Source organism: Drosophila guanche, unplaced genomic scaffold, assembly GCF_900245975.1.
Source record: "Drosophila guanche unplaced genomic scaffold, DGUA_6, whole genome shotgun sequence".
NCBI lineage: Eukaryota > Metazoa > Arthropoda > Insecta > Diptera > Drosophilidae > Drosophila > Drosophila guanche.
Genome location: NW_022995744.1, coordinates 11,559,705 through 11,583,259, shown reverse-complemented (window position 1 = coordinate 11,583,259; position 23,555 = coordinate 11,559,705). Strand labels below are relative to the sequence as shown.

Below are 23,555 nucleotides of genomic sequence, written 5' to 3'. Positions count from 1 at the left end.
CTTTGATGGCAGTTGGATAGGGCAGGACAGGACAGGATCTTTCGTGAACTAAGTATATTCCTTCCGCATAAATCCGCACTCAACTGCAAGTTTTTAATCCAAGTGTATCGGGTAAGAGGAGCAGCCTTTTATGGAAAAATCAAGAGAGTTTTCCTAGTCTCTTGAATGAATTGAACAATCCCTAAATAAGTGCCACAATTTGAATGTTTTTACAACTAAAAGAGAGGCATACTTTTGTGCAGAATTTAAAGCAAATTGTAGCCTACTTATCACGCCAGAGATGGATCTTTTAATCAGAAAACTCACCGTGATATGATAGCGTTACAAATGAGATTTGCACACACGACTCTGTGCATCCGATGGGCTTCAATGTTCTAACAAACTGCCCCTCCTGTAGTGTATACACATTGACAGTGCCATCCTGTAAGACAAACGACGAAAGAAAGTTAGAGTCTGAATTGAGGGAGACTTTGTTTGGCTTACCAGCGAACCAGAGACCACGAGATCCAGCTCAGTATAGATGGCCACACTGGAGATGGCATCGTCGTGGCCATAGAGCACGGTGAGCGGCTTGGGGGAGTAGCTGTTCTGTGTATTCACCTGCGTGATAGCTTGCAAATGGGACTGCCCAGTCAGGGTATGCACCGGAATGTTACTCGGCTGCCCACCGCCACTGGGACCCTGCTGATTCGACTGCTGGATGCTCCACACAATGGAAGTGCAGTCGCGTGAGCCGGTGACCAGGTAGGACCCACAATTGTCCAACGCTATGCAGGTGATAATGTCCAAATGGCGGGTGACCGAGGCCACCGTCTTGCCCTTGTTCAGATTGTACACCCGAAGGGCGTTGTCCCAAATGCCGCCCGCGTAGAGCAGCTTGCCATCGGTACTCACGGCGAAGAGCTGCGAGTGCGGTGGCTGTGAGGAGTGGAAGGGCCCAAAGACTCGCTTGCGATTCCTGTAAAGAAACTCGATTAGAGACACAATCCCAGGTGCAATCCCAGGGTAAGATTTACTTCAGGTTGGTTGTGGTGGCATCGATTTCCAGCAGGAATCCCTGCTCCTTGTCGTAGGACAGCCACGAATTGCAGCCTAAAATCGTGGACTTGGACACACTGACCAGCACGTCGGGACTCAGCTGCAAAAAGGAGCGCGGCGGACTCCGTGGCGAGCTGAGATACACAATGGGATCCTTGGGCGTGGACAGCTCACAATAGTACTGCACCACTTTGTCCAGGAACTGCGTAAGATCCGGCCGCCGCAGCTCAGCGCGCACCAGTTTCAGCGCTGTCTCATCCTGGGTAAGGCGACGTGGATGGGGCTCCCGTAGCAGCTGTGATGGCACCTGGCCAAAGTTGTTGATCATTCCTAGCGGGGATAAGAAATATTTTGAGCACGGGTTGGTTGACATTTGCTAGCGAGAGACACTAACCCTCAACGGCCTCTCGTTCCACCTGGTTGGTGATCTTGTCCAGATCGACTGCACCCTCGTAGGAGCAATAATAGAATACATTCAGTGCCTCCGCTGCCTTGGGCCCCTTCTGTTTATAGCCAAAGATCAGATCGATCCAATGATGCAGATGCTGGCTGACATACTCGGACTCTAGCGCCCGCCTGTGTATGGCAATAAATTCCTCAGGGGTGGTCGCCCAAGCAGGCAGTATGACATCGTCCACCTTTTCTTTGGTTATTTGCAAGTGTCCCAAATCGAATCTGTAGCGGGAGAAGACATTTTGATCAGTTCTGAAGTGTAATAAGTGACAGAACGAGATGGCACTCACTTGTTCATGTTCTTGAGGAACTCGGGAAAGTAAAAGAACTCGGGTATTAGCTCCTTGACATCGTTTGGATTGTCCATCAGCAGCTTCCATGTCTGCGGTATCGAATGGAATTGTCGATCGGCCACATCGAAGCGCCCGCTCTGCAGCTCAATGTGCAGCGAGGTGAAGGGCTCTACTCTGAGAAGATAGTGTAGAACTCCCGCCGAGTTGGAGTAGTGTGTTCCATAGTGGAACTTTGGTATGGCACCCGATGGGTCTTCGAAGGAATCGTATTTACTGCGCACCTCAGCCTCGTTCTTAGGGTTAATCTATTTACGAACAAATTGATTTAATCTGTACACAAATGTATTTAGGCATAACTTACACATCCAATGGGTTTGGACAAGTCACGGAATGATTTAGGATCCGTCAGATCCAGCACATCACTCGAGTAGTCGGCGAGGATCCAGGGGAAGACGGGATACTGGCTCAGATCGTTGTACGAGCGGCCTGCAAAGAGGAATTACAACACTTTAAGCAGAGCTTACTGGGGAAGAGTTGGAGGAAGTCCTACCAGCGATGGTGTTTAGGTACATCAGGTATTCAAAATTGGATATCTCCCTATTGATCCAACGCTGGGTGAGGCCCGAGGCACGCAGCAGCTCCGCTGGCGAGCGACCCGAGCCGTACAGTATATTCGGCAGCGGCAAACCCACAATTTTGGTGAAGACTTTGTTGCGAGTCTGTGAGGAAATGGAAGCAGTGGATTAGTCCAGGAAGAGCTCTCGGAAAAGGATGTACTGCACTCACCTTGGTGGTAAAGTTGAGAAAGTAGCTGGTCTGATCTACCAGGAAGATCTCCAGCGCGCTCCTACGCAGATTGTATTTCCGAAGATGAACCTCGCGTATTTTGTTGGTGGTGAATCTAAAGTCGTGCTTGGACCCATCCTCAGTGGGTGGGCTCATGTCCACGAAGGTAAACACGCTCTGGTTGACCTCAATACGCCCCTTGACCTTGGTCATCAGGGTGATCAGCTCGCAGTCCTGCGACATGACCAGCTTCTCCAGTGCCACATCCTGCTGCGATTGTGTGTCGATCAGCTGCCGCAACTCCTCCTCCAGCTGGGAGCTCTCATCGTCGGCCAGAAAGTCGCGCACCACCGCATTCTTGATGGTCGAATCGAACTCTGATATTTCCCTGTGGAACACACTCAAATCAGAAGCAAATCTTGGCTGTTGTGCTTATTGTCTGGCTTACTTGGTGTCGTAGGCACTGGTGGCATTGTCCCTCAGATTGGCAGCATTCTCGTGCTTGTTGGGATACAGCTGCGGCTCCAGCTTCAGGCGCATGCGGGCCACATTCTCATGAGGCGAAAGCTTCCAGAACTCCTCGCCCCAGTCCCTGAAAGAAATTAATGAGTGGAAAATGAAGACTCAAAGTCAAGGAGGGCAAATCTAAGCAATGGCACATTATATACACTATTAAGAATTCAAACAAAGATGTTTTGGAATCACAAAAGGTTTTTAAAGAGTTTCTATTTATTTTTGGGTTGCGATGAAAGTCATTTTTTTAGGGCACGACAATGATTAATCGAATATGTACAGATGAAAGTCCTTTGTCGAATTGCAGGCTATCGATTCGTCCTTCCTCCTCAGACAACAATGGGTGCGGCCAGAGTCTTGGCGAAGACTGGAGCCACTGGGGCAACGGGAGCGGCAATGGTCTTGGCCAGAACTGGAGTCACGGGAGCCACGGCCACAGGCACATCCTTCTGCACGACAGCGTTGAATCCGTTTATGTCATCAGCGTAGTAGGTGACAATGCGACGGGAACCGTCGGGCTCGATCAGGGAGTAGGAGCCACGGACAACATCGCCATCACGAGTCTCCTCCTGGGTCTTGGAGTCACCGGTCAGATTATCCTGGACATCGTAGGCGAACCTGTACTGTGGGTGGGCATCCACAATCTCGGTGGCAATGGGTGCAGCAACTGGAGCAGCCAGAGGAGCAGCAACTGGAGCAGCCAGGGGCGCTGCAACTGGAGCGGCAAGAGGAGCAGCAACCACGTTCTTGGCAAGCACTGGAGCAGCCACTGGGGCGGCCAGAGGAGCAGCAACTGGAGCAGCGAAAGGTGCAGCGAATGGACCACCGAAGGGCGCCGCAAATGGAGCAGCGGCATAGTTCCTGGCCAGCAGCGGGGCCGAGTAGCCCAGAGGCGCCGAGTACGCGGCCGGGGCAAAGTATGGCGAGGCGCCCAGAGGTGAGCTGTAGGCCAGTGGTGCACCGAAAGGAGCTGCCGCCAGAGGTGCGCTCACTGGAGCCACGAGACCAGCCTGAGCCGAGAGGGCCATCGAGGAGAGGACTGCTACAACCTGCAAGAAGTCGAACGAAGAGTCAGCGTAAGCCTTCCATGAATCCAGGCTTTGGGGCTTACCGTCAGAGGATTCATTGTGTGGCTTGGGTGGGGGTTTTGTTGTGCGATTGTCACCGTCGGTTATCAAAAATGAACTGACATGCCCTGACCAAAAAAACGACGACTTTTATACGCTGGCAGATCCATCCATTCGCGATCCATTTGCGTGCGAAATTTGCATTCTGTCGCTCAGCTGATGATGGCACCGTGTGCGTACGTACAAATTGCGTATGGACAGGGAGCAGTGAGCGGGTAGAGCGTGTGCGGGGGCTGCCATTGTCCACCAGCCGAAATCTCCTTGCGTCTCTTCCTCCTTGGCTTTTGGGCCGCGTCTGCCTATGATCCAAATTCGTGGCACGTAGACCAATTTCCAGTCGTCTTATGTCTTCTGTTGACTGCCCGCTGTCTGCTGTCTGCCGTTTGCCGCTTTAAGTTTTCATTTGTATTATTTCTGCCTCTGGCTCTGGCTCTGCGTTTCGATTTTTACCTTGCTCTGAGGCATTATTCGATTGAAAGTGAATGCGATTTGATTATGCTTCTGAGCTGGCTGCGATTGCTGCGTTAATTGTCATGCAGGCTCCAGCTCCAGCTCCAGCTTTAATTTGTCTTTTACACCCAAAAACATTACACTTAAATAAGAGATCACTTTGAACTCGAAAAAAGGGTTCACTGGTATCTCAGGGCAAGCATTTTGCTGCTCCTGTAGAGCTTACTCGGAAGCCTTGTTACACTTTTAATTGGTTTCGATTCGATTTGGGTGGCATTGTGGCCTTACGCGTGCACAAATTGGAAAGTTTTAATGCGGTTTCAAGTGGAAATGCTAATGAGAAACACCTTGTACGAGTACATAATAAGTAATAAGGTTGTTTCACCCAAGAGTCTCAAGTGAAACCAGAGACACGCGTAAACTAGGTCATACACACTTCAGGGAATATCAGCTTAAAGCTGGCAGATCCTTTCAGGAACCACCACCTGCAGTTCCCTGGCAGATCACTCTAATCTAGTAGCTGCAATTTCTGCCACTGGGATACCCAATAGCCACAGTTTCAGCCACTGCTTAAAGATTCTCCATCAATTTCATGCTGTAACTGGTGGATGGCACCGAGCGCGTGACTCTTTTGCTAAGTGCAACCAACGACCTTGCGACTTGTTGGCTCCGGATTCATTTCGGAGCGTGTTCAGCGACAGACAGAGAGTGGGAGAGAGACTCCACTTGTCAGCAGCAGATTCGCATTGCAATGTTCCTCTCCCAGCTAACGGTTGTCAGCGTGGATTGTTGCCACCGGAAACCAGGCTAAAACCCCTCCAAATTGGCATCCAAAGCGAATGGAATGCAATCTACTGCCATAAATGCAGTTCCTTGCTCAATCTCAAGTCCCCCGAGCAAAGTGTCCAAGATAAGAATTAATTAAAAGTAGATGAAATAGTATCTACCAGTAGCTAGCCAGCAGTTGCCGTTGCTGCTGCTGCTGCTGCTGCCAATTGTGGGCAAGGTCGCTGCGGTTAAAGCTTCCAAAATGCCTGAAGCTTGGCTTTTTGCCCCGGTCGAGGCAATTACGCTGGCTAAGTGGCTTCGTCAGCTCAGAGCTCTAGGCTCTGGGCTCTGGCATGTGGGCGCGTGTGCGTTTGAGTGCAAATGAGTGTTTGCTGCTATAGGCTTGGCGTGTACCTCTTACATATTTGGGTATATTTTATTTGTTATGCTTATGGATCAGCAGAGTTATTGAGAGTGATTTATATTCTATTATTGGCATTCCGCATATAGATTTCGGTACTGATTGGTTGGACACGAGCGTAGAGAGTTCTCTCCGACTAGAGAACATTCATTTTAGATAGAAATTATGCCTCCTCGACTAAAGACATCTTTTTAACCATAAATGTAGCAAGTTTCAGTTCTAATACATTGAACGTTCATTCATTAATTCATGAAGTTGTAATTTCTTTTGTTTTTTTAGAGCCTTCCCAATCCCAGTAAAGGGTACTTTTATCGTTTTAACCCTCTATAATGGCATTATTTAGCTGGAGATACATTTTCGGCAACGGGTGGATACGCGAGCGAGTGCGTAATTGCTCCATCGTCGAAGTTCTTCCATTTTCCATTTTCGATTTCTAATTAAACGAGTGGACCGCTATGAATGATCTTGTTTTATCCGTTTGCAACCTGCAACTGCCTCAATATGCGGCAGCTATTACATCAGAAAAAGTAAGGCTTAGGCTCTGGCATAGGCTGAGGCCTAGGCGGCTCGCTTGGAGAATTCACTGAGAATTCGCCGAAAAAACCAAACCGAAAAACGAAACCAGATTGGGCAGCGGAAAACGAGTCTCCCCGATCGCTCAGAGTGCTCAGATTTGAGAGCTAGAGCGGCGCTCTTGAACAGACATTATGGTTATGGCCTGATCTGGTTGGGTCTATCGGTGGACAGTGAGTGAGTGGTGTGCTGCTGGCTGGGAGCCATAGCTATTCCATTGAGAAAATGTTGGAGCAGAGTCATGATGAAATCCGCACCAGAAACACGAAATAGCCAACGATCACACAAAGAGATGAGGTTTGGGGTGCAAGATCGAGATCGAGATCCAGATCTGAGCAAATGCAGCCACCAAATGAGACGCAATTGTCACTCTGCCCATTAGATTGTCCAGTTTCGAGTGTGTGCAGGAGGAGATGGAGCAGCGGACGGAGACGCAGGCCAGTGACCAGTGACCAGTGGCCCGAGTCGAATATAAAACTGAAGAGATCGAGGAAAATGCATCTCACACTCGATCTGAGTTCTTGCAGAGCAGACACAAGCAGCTCCTAGCAGCAGTAGCAGCAGCAACCACATAACCGCACACGCTCACACATCCTTCACAATGTTCGCCCAGGTAAGCCTCCCAGGATCTGCTCAGACCCAAGACAATTCCACTGATTCCCTTTCCCGCAGACATCGTTCGTTCTTGGCCTCGTCCTGTCAGTCGCAGTGGCCATTCCCATCGATCCCTATGGCTCCTCCATCTCGTACGGAGCTCCGTCCCTGTCGTATGCCGCTCCTGCCATCTCGTATGCTGCACCCAAACTGCTGGCCGCCCCAGCCATCTCGTATGCGGCTCCAGCCATCTCGTATGCCGCGCCCAAGCTGCTGGCTGCTCCCGTGGCCGTGGCCAAGGTGGCTGTGGCCGAGCCCTACGATCCCAATCCGCAGTACAGCTTCTCGTACGGCGTGACAGATCACAAGACCGGCGACTCCAAGCAGCAGGAGGAGACGCTCGTCAATGGTGTGGTCCATGGCAGCTACTCCCTGGCCGAGCCCGATGGCACCATTCGCAAGGTCACCTACACCGCCGACAAGGTTAACGGCTTCAATGCGGTCGTCGAGAAGAAGGGCGTGGCGATTGCCAAGCCCGTGGTGGCCGTTGCCGCCGTACCGACCCTCACCAAGATTGGATACGCCTCTGGTCCCGGCCTCAGCCTGGGCGGACACTACTAGGAGCGGGAGCACCAAATGTAGCACCTTGCCAAGGAGCATGACGAACTCTCTGCCACCCTCTGGGCCCAGGACCTGTTGTTAAGTAGTTCTAATACACCAATTAGCCCCCCCCCACTATCTTTTCCACTATCTAAACTCCCTGTCTACCGCTCTAACGGGCAAAAGAAACCCCCAAGAACGTGCGTGCTGTTGACCCACTTCCCGGTCCCGATTCCGATTCCGATTCTGAAGCTGCTGATCACTGATCACCCTACTGATCGTTGATCACTCGACACCACAGACTACATAAATGTACATATAGGGGATACCCTTTCTGGGAATCTGGGGAACCGGCTATTCGCCAATTAATTATTGAACTAGTTTCTGCATTTACTGAATAAAAGTTTCGGTACAAAAAAAACCATTCATTTCATTCCACCCAATACCCTGGCTGGGTATTAGGATAGGTCTGGCAGACTATCGAATGCCAATCACGTAGTGCCCACAATTATCACAATTCATATTGGAAGAGGCGAAAGAAGAAACGTTAACCTATGCGGCAGGCAGCATTGTGCAAGTTGGGTCGGATTTGCTGGCACGTCTTCTATTTGTGGGGAAACCTCACGACGCACCATTCCAGACATCGTGGGCCTTACGTCAGTGGGTTAAGTTTTTGGCAACGGTTGCCACACGACGCACGGCATCGCAGAGGAGAGGGCAGCCTGTGGCCCTTTAAAACCACGATCCATGGGCACCCAGCCACAGTACAGGCAGCGTTGTCAAGCCTTCACCACACCGAACCAATCAAAGAAAATCAGCAGCAAGTATAGCCATGGCCCTGTTCAAGGTGAGTTCAAGCTTAAATCGCAACCACAAGAAGTGGATAACCCCTGCTTATCCTGGTTCTCTTGCTTAGATTACCCTCATCTGCTGCGCCCTGTTTGCCGCCATTGAATGTGCCCTTCTGCCGGGTGCTGTTCCCTTGGGAGTTCCAATCAACACTGAGGTGGATCCCCATCCGCAGTACGCCTTCGCCTACAATGTGCAGGATGCCATTACCGGCGACAGCAAGAGCCAGCAGGAAGTACGCGACGGCGATGTGGTCAAGGGCTCCTACTCGGTAGTCGATGCCGATGGCTCCCTGCGCACTGTCTTCTACACCGCCGACCCCATCAATGGCTTCAATGCGGTGGTGCAGCGAGGTCCAGTGCCACGCCCTGTGGTGGCCGCTCCCTTGGCAGCTCCGCTGCTGGGTTAGAGAGATCTTCCCGTAGCTTATGCTGGGATCACTAGATTTTATCTTAAATTATTGTCTGTTCCATAGTTCCGATAAATCACACAACAACTTTGTAAGCCAAAGAGAATATGTTGCTATTTAATATTAAATATCTGTCGCTAAAGTTCTACTAGAAATTGCTTGTTTTCCTTAGGTATTCATCTCACGAACAAAACGGTTTTAATTACCAAAACAATACTCAAGTTCTAGTTTATTTACGAGAATGTATGGTAATTTAATCAATGAGCTAGACCCAAGGTAGTCTGTTACTCATTTTGCCATAATATATTTAGATTTAATCCATGAATCCAATATCTATGGGGACACCTCTCTCAATTTATGTTATTATAATAAATTCCCACGCAACAGAAAATGAAAGATCGAAAGCTGAGCCACACACAAAAATGGGGGAGCAACGAAACTTTGGGTCTAATCCGCTGGCCGTGTGCTTCCACACAGAAACACACACCCAAAAGAACTCTTCCAACATTCGAAATACATTCACTCGCCCGCTCGACACGCACTCAAATTATTCAATAGTTTAATTGAAAGTGCAAAATGCATGAAAGCCATTCGCACACTACGTAACTAAGCCCGGTGGTGGGTTTCAACGACATTTATATACGCTTTCAAAGGCGCTGCTTTTTATAGTCGCTGCTTGAGAGTCTGGTAAGTCTGTGGGCCGCTTTGGTTCGTCTGGGGATTACCCATGCTCCCAATACCCAATGGTATTTGTAGAGCTCTTTTACACTTAATTTAGCTTCTTATCATTCACAACGAGAGAATCAACTGATCATTCCTGAGGATGGTAGTGTCACATGACAATTCTTAGTTCTGAATACGAGAATCCAAGCTAAATATTTGACTCTCTTGAAGGGTATACAAATCGGCTCGAGATGCAATTTTGGATTACGCAAGCCCGACCATGTCCATAGCGATGTTTGCGGTCAGCGTCGACTGCGACTGCGACTGAGACTGAGACTGCGACGCCTAACAAGCCACGCCGCTGAGCGCGTTGAAAATTAGTGATAATGGGCAAAATTGTCCCAATGGCAAAAGAGAAAAACATGGAGAAGTACGTGTACACAGAACACAAACAAAATTGTTGCTGCTGCTGTTGTGTGGAGTGTGGGGCAGTCTGGCAGTCTGGCTGGCGGTGGGATTTTTGGTGGGCGCGGCGCAGCAGCAGCAGCAGCAGCAGCGTCTGTGCCAGTTTCGAAGGCTGCGGGCGCTGCCGTAAGTGCAACACACCTTTCAACAATCGACTGCCGACTGCTCACTGCTCACTGCTGGCTGGGTGCGTGTGTCGCTCTGCTGCACTGCGTTGCCCCAATCTTATGGCCACGCCACACACACACCTGATGTCGTCCGGCCACCCGGTTGCCGGGCCAAACGGCCACCGCCCCAAAAGCGATTGCTTTCGAATTGAACTTTTTTGTCACGACGCAGAGTAGCAGCAGCCGCAGCAGCAGGAGACACCATCAGAGCCAGTTTTGGGCGCTGTCCAGCACCGTCCTCCCGCCCAGACATGCGTGAACGCTGGTGACCGACCGATCACCGTCTCCTGATCCTCCTCCCTCCCAGCAGCTGGGGGCAGCGCAAAAATGAATTATTTTATATTTGTCGCCGCGTGTTGGGCTTTGCGACTATGATCCAACGATCGATCCAAATATTTCTCATAGACAGAGAGGCTTGGGGCACGGGGCATGGCGCATGGCGCATGGCGCATGGGGCTGCAGGCTGAGGCACGCATGCGCCGTGCGCACTTTTTAGTTGTTTTTCTGCGCTTTTTGCATAAATATTTGTTGCAGGCGGCGACCGCTGCTGTTGCTGCCCCTGCTGCTGCCGCGGCTGCCCCTGCATTTTGTGGCAGATTTGCTTGTGGATATTTTGGGCTTGGGTCTGGGTCCGGGCCTCAATCTGAGTGTCTGAGTCTCTCGTGTCTCTGGTAGGCCTATAAAAAGCAATTGTCGAGCGGCTACAGAACCACAGAGTGAATTCATTTGTCAGCCAAGCAGCAGCAGCACTCCAGCATCCAGCATCAAGCAATCCAGCTTCCAGCTTCCAGCAATTCTACAAAACCCCAAAAAGAATGGCACAAAAGGTGATCCTTGTATTGAGCGCCCTGGTGGCCGCTGCCATGGCCGTTGTGGTGCCGGGTCCTGGCCTCGGCTACCCAGCGTATCCCTCGTATCCTGGACTGGGCGGGCCGGCACTGCTGCCCAAGCTGGCGGCTCCAGTGTACCCTGCCCTGGCCAAGGTGGGCATTGCCAAAGTCGCTGCTCCGGAGCCATACGATCCCAATCCCCAGTACAGCTTCAGCTACGATGTTCATGTGAGTTTTGGCCACCCGTAGGTGATCCCTTTGTGGTCCTAATCCGCGCTGTTCTTTCTGCTTTCCAGGATCAATCGACTGGCGATGTGAAGAGCCAGCAGGAGTCCCGCAGCGGCGATGTGGTCCAAGGCGCCTACTCGCTCATCGAGGCCGACGGCACCCGTCGCATTGTGGAGTACACCGCTGATCCCGTCCACGGATTCAATGCCGTTGTCCATCGCGAGGGCGCTGTGGTGAAGGCTGTGGCACCCGTGGCCAAGGTCCTGGCACCGGCACCGCTCCTGCACGCCGCTCCCCTGGTGGCCAAGTTGCCCGCCTACGGACCAGCTCTGGCCCCTGCTTACGGTCATGCTCTGGGTCCCGCCTACGGTCCAGCTCTGGCTCCCGCTTACGGCCATGCTCTGGGTCCTGCCTATGGCCCGGCATTGCCCAAGCTGGCTCTGCCCGCTCTGTCGCCCCTGGGCTATCACTAAGTCAACGAAACGATCAGCCGACAACACTTGCCGACCCCTAGCCGAACCCCCGCAAACGGACACATCGCGACAAACTTCTCCTCCACGTGGCCCCATGGGGTCACGGCCCGATCGTAGTCGATAGTTGTAGTATTAGTTGAAATGAAAGCGATATATCGAAATATGTACATACGAATTCACCGGCGCACGGATCAGGATTCCAGGATAACAGATATCAGATTCCGGCTTCGGATCCGGCGTTCCCCCTCATCTACACTCACACACATTCTCGAGACCTTTCATTTATGTTTCTTGTCTTCTTAATCTTAAGGCTGTTTGACCGCGATAAAACACACTCTATAAACCCCCAAAAAACATTCAATCATTGAAAGTTCTTATTAATTCAGTTCTTATTTAAACGGGAAACCACGATTAGAATTGCAATAAATCGAAGCGGAGCAATGCAAAAGGAAAGCCTAAAAGAGTTCGAGTTCCCATCGAAGGTAGAGTTTTAGCTGTGGACTTTGGACCCTTGCAATGGTGCAAAAGAGAATGACCGAGAAGAGTGCAAAAACAATCAACACATTGATGCTCCCCCCTCGAGATTTACAGATAAGAATTCTTAGTGGCTCTAAACTGCTGGCAGCGTCATGAAACAGAAGCTAAACTTTAAGTACTCTAATCTTGAGGAATCCTCAAAGCTAAACCACTTACTAGTTGGGATCAGCAGAGGCTAAGTACTTTCATTAATAATAGACGGATCTACACAAATTATAGCTCGGGTAATTGCCTCACTAAACACTAATCCGTGTAATCGGCGTGGAGTCAGCGGCGTCCAAGCTTTGATTTGGAACGATTTAATGCAACGAATGCTGCTGCTGAAGCTGGTTTTTGCATTTGCCCGTGAGCGTGCGGCGACCTTAGAGCAGGTCTCTGGTCCGGCTGCTGCTGCTGCAACGCAAGTGAATCGCTCAAGGTCCGAGCCACGCACTCAGAAAGAACACAACCCCCCTCACCACACCATCTTAATCGTTGGATCGAACTGCGTAATTCATTCGTCAATGCAAAGTGGTCTAAAGTGAGATTTATGGGCTCAGAGAACTCTGCGATTGGCAATCGATCGGATCGAGTAATTGGCAGCCGGCCACAATGCAAAACTTGAATTTTGATTGCCATTTGGCATTTGGCTCGCCTGCGTTGCGTTCTCTAATTGAATGGATGGGATAAGCCCGAACATCGATCACGGATCTATGCTAGAACTGACCTCCAATTACACGCTGGTTTATTGCATATCGGATCTAATCTGCATGTAGCATGGGGCATGGGCAGCATGGAACTCCGCACCTAATCAGACAGCGATGTGCATATTTGTTTTGCTTTAATAATGTATGGATCGCATAATGGATTTTCGTTACATTTGCAGTTGCATAATGGGACGGGCCTTTGTTGCATTCGACATTTAAAACCGTTGATGATTTAATAAAATTAAATTAAAATGTTAATCGCAGCGCACGGCATGGGCGCTGAAGGCGATCGAGGCAGAGCCACAGCCACAGCCACAGTCAGAGCCAGCGCCAGCGCTAGAGGCGGAGGAATGGGCGAAAGTGTAAGACAATAGACAGGCGCGAGGTGCAGCGGTAAAAATATGCCAACAATGGACATAAAACTGTGTAAAAGTAGGCAAAAATTTAAGAGAAAAGAATCACAAGGGAGAAAGATTATAATTATTGGGATAATAATTCTGAATAATTTCAAATAGTTCAAAGAAGCAGCTTCAACTTTAAGGTTAATCTAGTTTAAGAATTCTGCAGGCATAATCTTCGACTTCTAGTGTGAGCTATCAAGGTTTGGGCTCCGCTCTTTAAATGATTATCTCTGGCGAATATTTATGCATTTAAATTAATTTTTAATACGATTTTCGGCTCAAGCCTCAAACCTACATAACAGTTTATCGGTTTAGCGTGGATTTGTGTCATAGTTTTAATAGATTTCACCCATTGTTTCGGCAACCCACTAAACGTATTGCCGGCTACCACCTGCCGAGAGTGTTGATGATCATTGGGGGACTCTGTCTCTGTCTCTGCTGCTGACAATTGAGACGGATTTGTTTGCATTTCAAAGTGAAATTAAGACAAAAGCGTGAATGCGTCTATGTGTTAGAGTATACCTATATTATACATACATATAAACGTTGAAAATAATAATTATATGTAACCAAAGACGTTGGCACGCTCGATTACAATTGTCGCTAGGCGCGCAATGCAATTAAAATGCTGCATTTCGCGTCATTTCATAATGATGGCATTAAAATGGATTATATAGGGAGTGAGTGTGCGGGTACAGATAGACAAATGGGTGGATTTTTTAAGCTTGAAGAGACTCACCCGGTATACCAGGGGCCTCGTGGGCCGTACAAGAAACGCTTGGCCCTCTTCCATCGCTTCCGTATGTGGCTGTCGAGCGTTTTGTGGTGCAGGGCCGCTGCCTGTAGGCGCTGCATTTCCTCCACCTGCCGCACCTTCCACGGCATGTAGATCTTTTGCTGGAAGAGCCGTCGGTTGTCTGTCTGGTAGGTGGCACGCTGCTTGGATGCGGCCTTGCAGGCCTCGTAGCACTCTGCCCAGAAGCGATTGATGGGCTCCCACAGATGCAGCTCGATGTCGCGCTGGTAGCGATCGTAAAGCGGTTTTACCTGAAAGTGCCAGACGAATGAATGAATGAATCCACCATGAATGGACATTGATCGAGATTGACAGCCAGGCTACGATCGGTTCGGATTTGATTTCGCTTTCATTCGATGCGAATCGAAGCGATCTTCGTGCGTGTTCCACACCAGACTAGTTCGCACCCGAATCCGAGTCTCTCGATCTGCATCTGCATCCAACTCCACTCCACTCCAGTCAAATTCAAAGTCACGTCCGTTCAGGTTCAAGTTCAATCTGCATGGAGGATGGAGCATGGAGCATGAAGTGGCCACAGGAAGAGCTCGATTTCGGTTTGGGGAAACAAGTTTAACTCGATCTTCGATCTCTCAAAAAACATACACTAAATTGGGGGATTTATCTATGGGGAGATCTACGGGCAGGCATCCGCATTCGTGTGGAGAATGGAAGCGCCATAGGTGGTGATTCTTTTGCATAATCTTTGCGCACCCCCTGTCGGCAATCGTTCCAGGGCACTGGGCAGCAAACAGCCGAAACAGTCGGCAGAGGCAAAGACGATTCAAATGTTTCTGGTAAAATCTCTGCCCCAGGTGGGTGCATCGTAGTCGGTAGTCGGTGGTCTCTGCTGCTTTGTCATACGACTGGTTCCAGCTGCGCCTCTTCGAGCCACAAAACCAGACCACTTTCTTGGCTCTCAGCTCAGTTGCCGAAAGAAAGTCCGACTAGTCGTGCGGCGAGTCAGCAGCGAGGAAAAGCTCCAATCCAATACGATTCAAGCCTCAAAACTTCAAACTAAAACTCGGATTCACAGCCCAATGAAAGTTTCGTGGATGTTTGCGTCGATTTTGAAATTTGTTTTTGTTTAATTTTTGATGCGTCTAAAGTTTAGTTGCCACTTTGTCGCTACCGCTTTAAAATGTGCAATTTGTTGTGGCTTACTGCCTGTTTTGTAAGCGATTAAATAAGAAGTGACTTTATCATTTACGAGCACATAAATGTTGTGGAGGCAAACACAGAGATACCGAAGAGATATTTCTACAGTTTAAACTATTGAGTGATAAACCATTGGAAGAGTCCCTAGAACTATGATTATTTGTTTACTTTTTGAGACTTCTTGTGAAGGATTTATACTTTCCTACAGTGAAAAAGTACCAAATACAATTTAATCTTTAGAAAAGTTTTGTTAGTAATTTAAACTAGAGTTTGTGGAATGTCTTCGAATCTAACAAGATTGATGGTACCCTCGTAGTTCACAGCTTCAGAGTTGTACACCTCCTGTTTCAAATAATATTTAACAAATCTAGTGGGTTGAGTCTACAATATCGTACCAAATACCACAAAAATCTAGTTTAATTCTCGCGCTTTTATAACTTTTCCTCGGCTGAATCCAAAAAAATGTAGGGTTTGAAAGGAGGGCCCTTTGGATCCTCTACGAATCAGTTCCAAAGAATAATTAAACAAATATCACTTTCTAAAACCTGCAACTACTCTTATGTGAACCAAGTTTAAAGGAAGCCCAAAATATTTCCCGTATAATATTTTAAAATTTGCATTTAAATGCCGTGCACATACTCCAAGGTGCATTGAGCCTTTGTCAAGCCATGGCCAAAGACATGTCCCGCAGGTTTCCTAGACTCCAGTTGCAGGCACTCCACACTCCCCAGTCCACAGTCCAAAGCAAGAGCAAAACAAACAGCGTCAAAAGTGGATTCCCGCACACCTGAAGCTAAAGCTGAAAAACTGAACCTGGGCCAGCGTTCAGGTTCAATGATTCACTGCTTAAAGCTCCTTCCAGCTACCAGCTACCAGCTACCAGCTCCCTGCGGCCCGCTGCCTGAGATCCCCTCTCTTTCACTTGGCTCCTCCAGGTTGGATTGCGTGAGATCATCAATGCATGCCAGCAGCAGGCGGCAGGCATGCAACCAGCCGGCAACAGCGACATCGATCGATGCAAACAATTACGAGGAGCCTGCCTGGGCAGACCTGAGACTCGTGACTCGATTGCCACTGCAACTGCAACGCGCGCGAAGGTGCTGCTTATGGCACATGGCTTTATTACGTAGGAAGGCAAAGGCAGGCAACCAGTGAGGCGGAAGCCACAGTCATCACATATAGAGTGGAGTGACGGCAGACAGCAGAGGGGGCAGTGTAGAGGGTCTGGGTCTGGGTCTGGTGGAAAGTCAAAGGTTACACACATTCAGCAGACAGATGACAACATTTAAGGGGGAGAAAGTTTGATGCTCATTCGACTGATGACATTTTTGCGGAAGATTAACCATTTCCCCTTGCTCTCTGATCTTTCATTACAGCTGTCAGTGTGGCTGCCCTTCGCCCTGAGCGAAACCAACGCTACACATTTGAGTAGCCACCAGACGGAGACGAACACGAAGATTGGCTCGGAGCCGGTGCCTACGGCAGAGAAACTCATCCGATATAGACGCCAGCCGCCCTACTCTGTGATCAAGGTACCAGGCAAACGCTCCAAGCAGCGACGCCGCACCAAGGGCCCACCACCATCGAAGCTGAAGTACGGGCCGCCGGCGCCTGCCGGTCATGGATACCGACATGGCTACCGCCACAAGCCATCGTTCCCAGCGTCGCACATCGAGGAGCCGAACTTCTCCATTGATGATTTCCAGCATCTAAAGTTCGATGGCGGCGACTTCAAGCTGCCCACCTCCAGCTACGAGGCACAGTCCATGGATCTCGACTTCTACAGCCACGATCCTGAGCCGGAGCCAGTGCCGGATCTGTACGGAGCCCACAAGTTCCCCAGTCTCGACTTTAGTCTGGATTCGCCGCACATTTCCTCCAGCTCTGCCTTCGATCATGTGCCCCACCAGAAGTACGGAGTGCCACCACTGCAGCAGAGCTATCAGCCAGCAGATCACTCCTTCGTTTCCCACTACGAGCCACCACCACCTCCCAAGCCGCCCTCCACACGCTATGGCATACCCACTGCTCCGGCCCCGGTGCCCGTCCACCTGCCGCCCAGCTTTACGCATTCTTCCAAGTATCCAAAACATCCCCCCGCTCCCGCTGCCGCTCATCCCGACTCCTATTCCATTTACGAGCAAAAGATTCCCAACGTTGGCTACCATCAGCACTTTGCCGAGCCTCCAAAGCAGAAACAAAAGCCACAACCTGTCCACAGTTCCGACTTTGAGATTGCCTACTCTCCGCCTGCGTTTGAGATCAGCACCTCCTACCAGTCCAACCACCACGAGAGCTACATTCCGCCCCACCAACCGCACGAGGGCAGCTTTGCCGAGCCTCCAGTGCAGCAGCATCCGCCCAACAGCTACGCACAACCCCCAGAGCATCCCTCCTCTGGATATGTAGAGCCTCCAGAGCATCCCTCCTCCAGCTATGTAGAGCATCCCTCTTCTAGCTATGTAGAGCCCCCACAGCATCGTCCTCCCAGCTATGAGCAACATTCACCAAACAGCTACAACCAGCCGCCACAGCATCCTCCCTCCTCCGATTATGCGCAACCGCCCCAGCATCCTCCTTCCTTCGATTATCCCTCGAATAGCTACGCGCAGCCTGAACCACAACCCAACCATCCCAGCCAGGGTTATCCGCCCGAGGACTATTCGCCGCCCTCGCAGGAGCTGCCTCTGAACACACACCACAAATTTCCCAGCTTTGATTTCCCCAAGTCCAGCTACGAGGTGCCCATCTACGATCCCATACCCTTCGAGGCATCCACCAAGGAGGAGCAGCAGGAGTCCTATCCACCCATACTCTCGGAGAATTCGCCCATTCCAGTGCCCAACGACATTGCCGAGGAGGATGCCCATGCGGCGGGCAGCTCGAAGAGCTCGACCAAGCGACGCAAGCGCAAACGAGTGCCCAACAAGCACACTCTGGATGTGCCAGAACTGCAGCAGGCCTACGATTCGGATCGACATATAAGGGAAGATCAAGCTGATGCCGATGCCGATGCAAATGGTTCCCACTATGTGGAGCGGAAGCAAACATTTGTAAACTTTGTGACACCCACAACATCTACGACAACCACACCATCACCATGGAGTCCGATGCTGCGATTGCGTACCGCTTCCAGCACTCCCTTTATACCTACAATAGTGACAAGCACGCCAGCCACACGTACCACCACACATACACGCGGCAGGAATCGCGGCTCCTCACGCTATCGATCCACGCAAACTGCCTCCATTCCGAGTCAGACACCCGAGCCCATCTCCACCAGCGTCACCATTGAGAAGTCACATTCGAAGAGCTACTATGATGGCACCATTTCACCGCCCACACACCAGCAGTTCTCCACTTATGGAGGGCGTGGAACACGACCCACCAGACCAGCCTCCTTCGCAGCACTACAGCCGGCATTAGCCAACCAGCGGACCACGAAAGGCGTCTTCGATACGACGCTATTTAAGAGTCCGCACAGTGACAGGGAGATGGAGAGGAATCGGAACATCCATGTGCTCCGCCAGAACTTGCCAAAAAACCACAAACTATATTAAATCTTAAGAGGAATCTGCGGAAACCGTAGTAGGCAAAAGCCTGAAGACTTGCTAAACTTTTAGACTTAGATTCTAGACTTAAAGATTTAGTTTAAGGAAAATAAATCAATAAAATATCATCTAGGGATAGTTTGAAGTGCGAATTTTATGGATTGGATCATAGAGAGATTCCCCAATTGAGAGTAAAATTCACTCACCATTCGTTCAATAAAGTTTCGCCACTTTTTGCTGGTGCTGTACATTTGAAAGTCATTGAAGAAAACGGGTCCCGACGAGGTCGAGGGCAGATCTGGTAGTGTGGAGTCCAAATTGAAGGCCGAGCGACACTTTTCCAGCAAGGCTTTCATCACAGGCATTAGGAATGAATACTCCTCAGGATTTCCCACTAAAAGAAAGGTTTTAATATTACTCTGCATAATCACAATCGAAACTAATCGAAACCCACCTTCAATGGCATTATCCAGCGCCCTATTGATGCTGTAGAGCAGATACGATAGCTCAGCGGGATCCTCTGTGGAACGACTTTGAAGTATTGCATGAAGTTTGGCAGTGGCCATAGCTACAATGCCCGGATTCGGATGATGCGAACATTTCAGCAGCAAGCCCAGACACAAGCGAATCATGTCGGACCAATCGTCAGAGGAGCCCTGCTGGAAGATCATCAAAGCATCCAGTAAGGCCAGCACGCCGTCCAGCAGCTTGGTGGAGCACTTCTTGGACTCGTCCTCGTTGGAGCCGAGCACCACCAGCTCGTAGACCATGCGCAGGATGTGCGAGGCATTCTCCTGATTAATCAGCGTTTGACTGCCATGCTCGGATAGGTCAAAAAGCGATGCCTGGACTGCCATCTCGAGGATGCGCAGGCGCAGCGAGAGGTGCGAGGTGATCAGCTCATTGTTCAGGGCCAGCAGATTGATGCACCCGAGAACCTGGCCACGCTCCTGCCAGCAATGCGGATGATCGTTGGCTATGCCGCGCCAGAAGATGTTGAACAGCGTATTGGAGACAAGATAAACCAACTGCTCCTCCGTGTCAACATCCCCATCGGCCACAAAGTCAAACGCCGAAGTGCTCTGCGGAAGATTTTAATCGTTAGAGATGAACATTTTGTGTGGAATTAGTTAGACCTACCTCCAGAGAGTCACTCTTCTTGGGCGGACCATGCGGCGAGGGTGTGGAACTGTCGGAGCTCAGAGATTCTTCACGCTGAGTGGCGGGTGTCTGCGAGCCATCTGTGGCATCCGTGGTGTTGCCTAGTGTCAGCGATTCGAAGGTGTCCTGCAGGTCATGTGTGGTCTGTCGTATGACGGAGAATACGCTGTTAACATTCTCCACCACAGCCCCGGACACGGACTCCGCAAGCTCTGAAAAAGACAAAGAATCAGTTGAGAATCTTTCAAGATGAAACAAATTTTCACACACCCTTGATTTCACTCTCGATCACGGTTGCCGCCTCGGAGACGCTGGCCTGTATCTCGTTCAGGATCAACCCACTGTCACTCTGCTCCTCCTGCTGCTGCTGACTCTGCACCTGCGCCAGTCCGATCTCCTGCTCGGAGAACGTAATTAGATCGGCCTGGGCCAGAAAGCTCGAGTTGTCCTCGAGCAGCACATCCATGTTGATGCCAAAGCTGCGACGTTTCTCCTCATCTGGCGCGGAGCTGGTGAGTGGCTTGCGTATGAGCAGTCGGGCAATCGACTCCTGCCAGCCCGTCTGCCTGGCCATAGCCGCCGTGGCATTGGGCTTAACAAAGGTGGTCTGCAGCAGCCGCTTGGCTATTTCCAGCTTCACGGGCAGCTCGCAGCTGCTCACATGATACACGAGGAAGATGAGACCGGCATAGTCCGGCTGCAGGCCCAGCATTTCGTCTGCCAGATGGAAGAGTATCGTGGAGCTCAGTGACATGGGCGTGATGAAGGAGAAGAAACCAGGGAACATGCTCTGCTCGGTGCTTTGATCGTACAAACGCAGCACCTGCTTGTACTTCTGATGCACCCGCGAAGTGGCCAAGAGACCGCTGATAAACTGCAGCGAGATAAGCGGATTAAGAGTGGATTCAATCGAGGAAAGATCAAAGATTGCTTACCCGTATCGCTGCCTCTTGAATCTCATTCGTGTAGCTCTTGTCCACGAAAAAGTTGTAGATGAGATTGGCCGACTGTGGCTCGTGGAGGAGCAGCACCATCTGATCGCGACAGTTCTTGCCGCGCATATACAAGGTGAGCATTTCGAGGAACTCGACCAGCACCACATCCTGCCGCACCGAAGCCAGGAATGTGACCATGGCATTCACCTCCTTGATGTTCACTTCCTTCTGCAGATAGAACCGCACGATGCCGAAGAGTGTGGCGCGTATGGTCTTGGCATCGTCGTTGCTGATGTTGTCCGGCGTCGAGTAGTACTGCCTCACCACATCCAGCACAAACTGGACGCCATAATGCCGGCGATAGAATTTGCGATCGTTCTTGATCATGGCACTGAGGTACTGCGCATGGCCGAGCGTAATCTGGAACTGCAGCCGCGACCAGATGCCAAAATCAAAGACAATGTGAGCGTAGAGGCTGTCCAGGAGCTGTCCCCCAGCATCGGTGCCTGATTTGTGGCCCTGCAGCGACTCCATGAGCAGGTGTGTGGCCATGAGGGCGTTGACGTCGAACAGAGCGGGCGGACACCGCTGCAGCATGGTTCCAATTATGGCCAGGCACTCGCTGGCCAGCAGCTGCTCCTGGTTCGTCTCATGCTCGTGCGTGAGGTAGCGCAGCAGGCAGAGGAAGCTCGCCAACGGATGCTGGATCATCTTCCACTCCGTGTAGGAGTTCGACGAGAGCATCTCCCAGTCCGTTCCCAGTTCCTCGGCTGTGGGTGTGGGCGACGACAGCGATTCCTCCTCGCTGTTGGCTATAGAGACATCCGCTGCCTGATCCGTGCTCACCAGCCGATGCAGAATGGGCAGAATAGCACTGATGCCTCCGATGCTGTTGATCGTCTCCTGAATCTTTACAATCTTGCAGTGTTGGGCGCTAATCCTGCCTGGATATTTGCCGCCCGGAATTAGATCCTGGCAGCTACCATGCCACACGGCAGCAGGTGCATAGCAGAACACAAAGCGCGAGTTTAACTCTAGCAGATCGTTGTCCTGCGAGAAAATCGAACTGAAATTCATGCCCGCATCGAAGATGGTCCTCAGACTGGTGGTCGGATCGGCCAGCAGCACTCCACCGAGATGCCCCTGCAGGCAGGTCGGCTCCCCGAACACCGTGTCCTGCATTCCGATGGGAAAGTTCTTTACATTCGGATCAAAGGCCGTTTGTGTGCGCATCGTGGGGAGCGTAAAGTAATTGGAAACCTGTCAAAAAAACAATCAGAGATTATAAGCTGATGGAAACAGTTATCACTACTTCGATTTGCTTACATTTGCCGAGAGCGTGCGCTCGAGTAGACTGGGCAGCATGCTCTTGTAACCGCTGGAGCCACTCTCCTGAGAGGAAGACCTAGGCATGTTGCCTGTTTTGACCATTTCCCCAGGCTGAGGCGGCGCCACCACGGCACCAATGGAGCACACAGTGAAAGGCTCATTAACGGCCTGCACCTTGAGCGTGGCACTCAGCTTCTGGACAAAGTCCACATAGATGTTTATCTGACTGTAGGAGAAGGGTCGCTTGGGCGGCGTTATGGCCACGGTAAGGTAGTGCCACTGTCCATCCATCAGCGTCTTGGTGGCCGTTGACGAGGTGAGGTACTCCCGTCTGGTCAAAGCAGCCACCACAACATTTCCATTCGGCTGGACAAACACCTCAAAGCCACTGCCGCTGCACGTCTGCAGGGTGAGCAGCATTCGACGATAACTCCCACCCGCCGACTGGTCTTTGGCCTGGCTGAAGCGCACCAGAATGTGAAAGATGAAGCCATAGGAGCCAGAGATGGTCCAATTTCTAATGTCTGGCACCACGATCCCATCCGATGGCTGCTCAATGGCAAAGTACTGGGCACAGGAGTTGCTGTTCCGCAGACTCTGCAGCGCAATCACAACGAGTGTCTGCAAGAAGGGAAGGAGCATTCAGTAAGGGTGGATATAAAGATTCGTCTTGAACCTGCCACTTACCTGCTGAAGCTGTCTGCTTTGTGAAAACTTTGTCCCCTCCCGCAGCAGTGTGAAGATGCACTTTAACTCCCCGGGCACAATGCTGATCTTGCTCAGCTCCTCAATCAGTTTGATCAGATTTTGAACACAGTTCTCGGCCAGGGAATCCGATTGCAACAGACAGCCGCACACAGCCTTGATGACGCGACTGTCACAGGCCACAGATTTGCTGTCAAGACATAGATTGAGGGATAGAAACTTGTCGTTGGCATTGATCTGTATATCTACTCACGTGCCGTAGTTATCGGTGCAGCCTTTGAGCACCAAATTGGTGACATGCAACTGTTCCCGCTCTTGGAGTGTGGGCAGCCAGTGGAGCAGCTGCAGCATCACTTCTGGCAGCAAAAGCAGGTGATCGCTCTCGTTGTAGCCCAGCATGAAGCAGGTCTCCAGTAGGGCCACAGAAGGGCCCGTATCGAACTCCCGCAAGCTGCCGAAAAGCTTCTCGATGCGCTCTGCTTGCCGCAGCTGATTGGCGGATGGCAGGGAGTGTCGTGTCAGCGTGGCCAAAGCCTCCATGGTGCTGCACAATGAATTCGAGTGAGCGATATGCCAGGGCTAAAATAAAATCACTTAAT

General features: G+C 50.7%; 6 protein-coding genes across 7 annotated transcripts in view; 4 read left to right on the top strand and 2 right to left on the bottom strand.

Moving 5' to 3' along the window:
• The window catches only part of LOC117579389 (neurobeachin-like protein 1), a 30,327-nt gene that overhangs the window by 4,302 nt on the left and 2,470 nt on the right, over nucleotides 1-23,555 (bottom strand). For both annotated transcript variants that reach the window (XM_034265259.1, XM_034265262.1), the window contains 18 exons: nucleotides 23,210-23,535; nucleotides 22,939-23,146; nucleotides 22,249-22,872; nucleotides 20,923-22,182; nucleotides 20,258-20,861; nucleotides 19,967-20,199; nucleotides 19,281-19,908; nucleotides 19,033-19,220; nucleotides 14,064-14,371; nucleotides 3,019-3,162; nucleotides 2,571-2,958; nucleotides 2,335-2,503; nucleotides 2,146-2,270; nucleotides 1,782-2,089; nucleotides 1,433-1,713; nucleotides 1,017-1,368; nucleotides 484-958; nucleotides 307-421 (listed from right to left, as the gene is read on the bottom strand). In XM_034265259.1, coding sequence (XP_034121150.1) covers nucleotides 307-421; nucleotides 484-958; nucleotides 1,017-1,368; nucleotides 1,433-1,713; nucleotides 1,782-2,089; nucleotides 2,146-2,270; nucleotides 2,335-2,503; nucleotides 2,571-2,958; nucleotides 3,019-3,162; nucleotides 14,064-14,371; nucleotides 19,033-19,220; nucleotides 19,281-19,908; nucleotides 19,967-20,199; nucleotides 20,258-20,861; nucleotides 20,923-22,182; nucleotides 22,249-22,872; nucleotides 22,939-23,146; nucleotides 23,210-23,535 — 6,736 coding nt within the window. The remainder of the gene's footprint in view (nucleotides 1-306; nucleotides 422-483; nucleotides 959-1,016; nucleotides 1,369-1,432; nucleotides 1,714-1,781; nucleotides 2,090-2,145; nucleotides 2,271-2,334; nucleotides 2,504-2,570; nucleotides 2,959-3,018; nucleotides 3,163-14,063; nucleotides 14,372-19,032; nucleotides 19,221-19,280; nucleotides 19,909-19,966; nucleotides 20,200-20,257; nucleotides 20,862-20,922; nucleotides 22,183-22,248; nucleotides 22,873-22,938; nucleotides 23,147-23,209; nucleotides 23,536-23,555) is intronic.
• LOC117579397 (larval cuticle protein A3A) lies at nucleotides 3,264-4,673 on the bottom strand. Its single transcript, XM_034265276.1, has 2 exons — nucleotides 4,195-4,673; nucleotides 3,264-4,132 (listed from the first exon to the last, which is right to left on the bottom strand). Exons 1-2 carry the CDS (start codon nucleotides 4,207-4,209, stop codon nucleotides 3,413-3,415), a joined length of 735 nt encoding a protein of 244 aa, XP_034121167.1. The 5' UTR covers nucleotides 4,210-4,673; the 3' UTR covers nucleotides 3,264-3,412.
• LOC117579399 (larval cuticle protein A2B) lies at nucleotides 6,881-8,009 on the top strand. Its single transcript, XM_034265279.1, has 2 exons — nucleotides 6,881-7,035; nucleotides 7,095-8,009. Exons 1-2 carry the CDS (start codon nucleotides 7,024-7,026, stop codon nucleotides 7,635-7,637), a joined length of 555 nt encoding a protein of 184 aa, XP_034121170.1. The 5' UTR covers nucleotides 6,881-7,023; the 3' UTR covers nucleotides 7,638-8,009.
• Nucleotides 8,357-8,980, top strand: LOC117579400 (cuticle protein 21). Its single transcript, XM_034265280.1, has 2 exons — nucleotides 8,357-8,463; nucleotides 8,533-8,980. Exons 1-2 carry the CDS (start codon nucleotides 8,449-8,451, stop codon nucleotides 8,872-8,874), a joined length of 357 nt encoding a protein of 118 aa, XP_034121171.1. The 5' UTR covers nucleotides 8,357-8,448; the 3' UTR covers nucleotides 8,875-8,980.
• Nucleotides 10,891-11,861, top strand: LOC117579398 (cuticle protein 7). The gene is made up of 2 exons (XM_034265277.1): nucleotides 10,891-11,227; nucleotides 11,296-11,861. The coding sequence occupies exons 1-2, from the start codon at nucleotides 10,985-10,987 to the stop codon at nucleotides 11,698-11,700; spliced, it is 648 nt and encodes a 215-aa protein (XP_034121168.1). The 5' UTR covers nucleotides 10,891-10,984; the 3' UTR covers nucleotides 11,701-11,861.
• LOC117579390 (pollen-specific leucine-rich repeat extensin-like protein 2) lies at nucleotides 15,110-18,881 on the top strand. The gene is made up of 2 exons (XM_034265263.1): nucleotides 15,110-15,291; nucleotides 16,652-18,881. Exons 1-2 carry the CDS (start codon nucleotides 15,259-15,261, stop codon nucleotides 18,833-18,835), a joined length of 2,217 nt encoding a protein of 738 aa, XP_034121154.1. The 5' UTR covers nucleotides 15,110-15,258; the 3' UTR covers nucleotides 18,836-18,881.

Coding starts and splice junctions, on each gene's coding strand:
- LOC117579390 (XM_034265263.1), top strand. CDS start 15,259: ATGTGCAATTTGTTGTGGCTTACTGCCTGTTTT. Junction 15,292..16,651: donor TGTGGCTTACTGCCTGTTTT/GTAAGCGATTAA, acceptor CTTTCATTACAG/CTGTCAGTGTGGCTGCCCTT.
- LOC117579398 (XM_034265277.1), top strand. CDS start 10,985: ATGGCACAAAAGGTGATCCTTGTATTGAGCGCCCTGGTGGCCGCTGCC. Junction 11,228..11,295: donor GCTTCAGCTACGATGTTCAT/GTGAGTTTTGGC, acceptor TCTGCTTTCCAG/GATCAATCGACTGGCGATGT.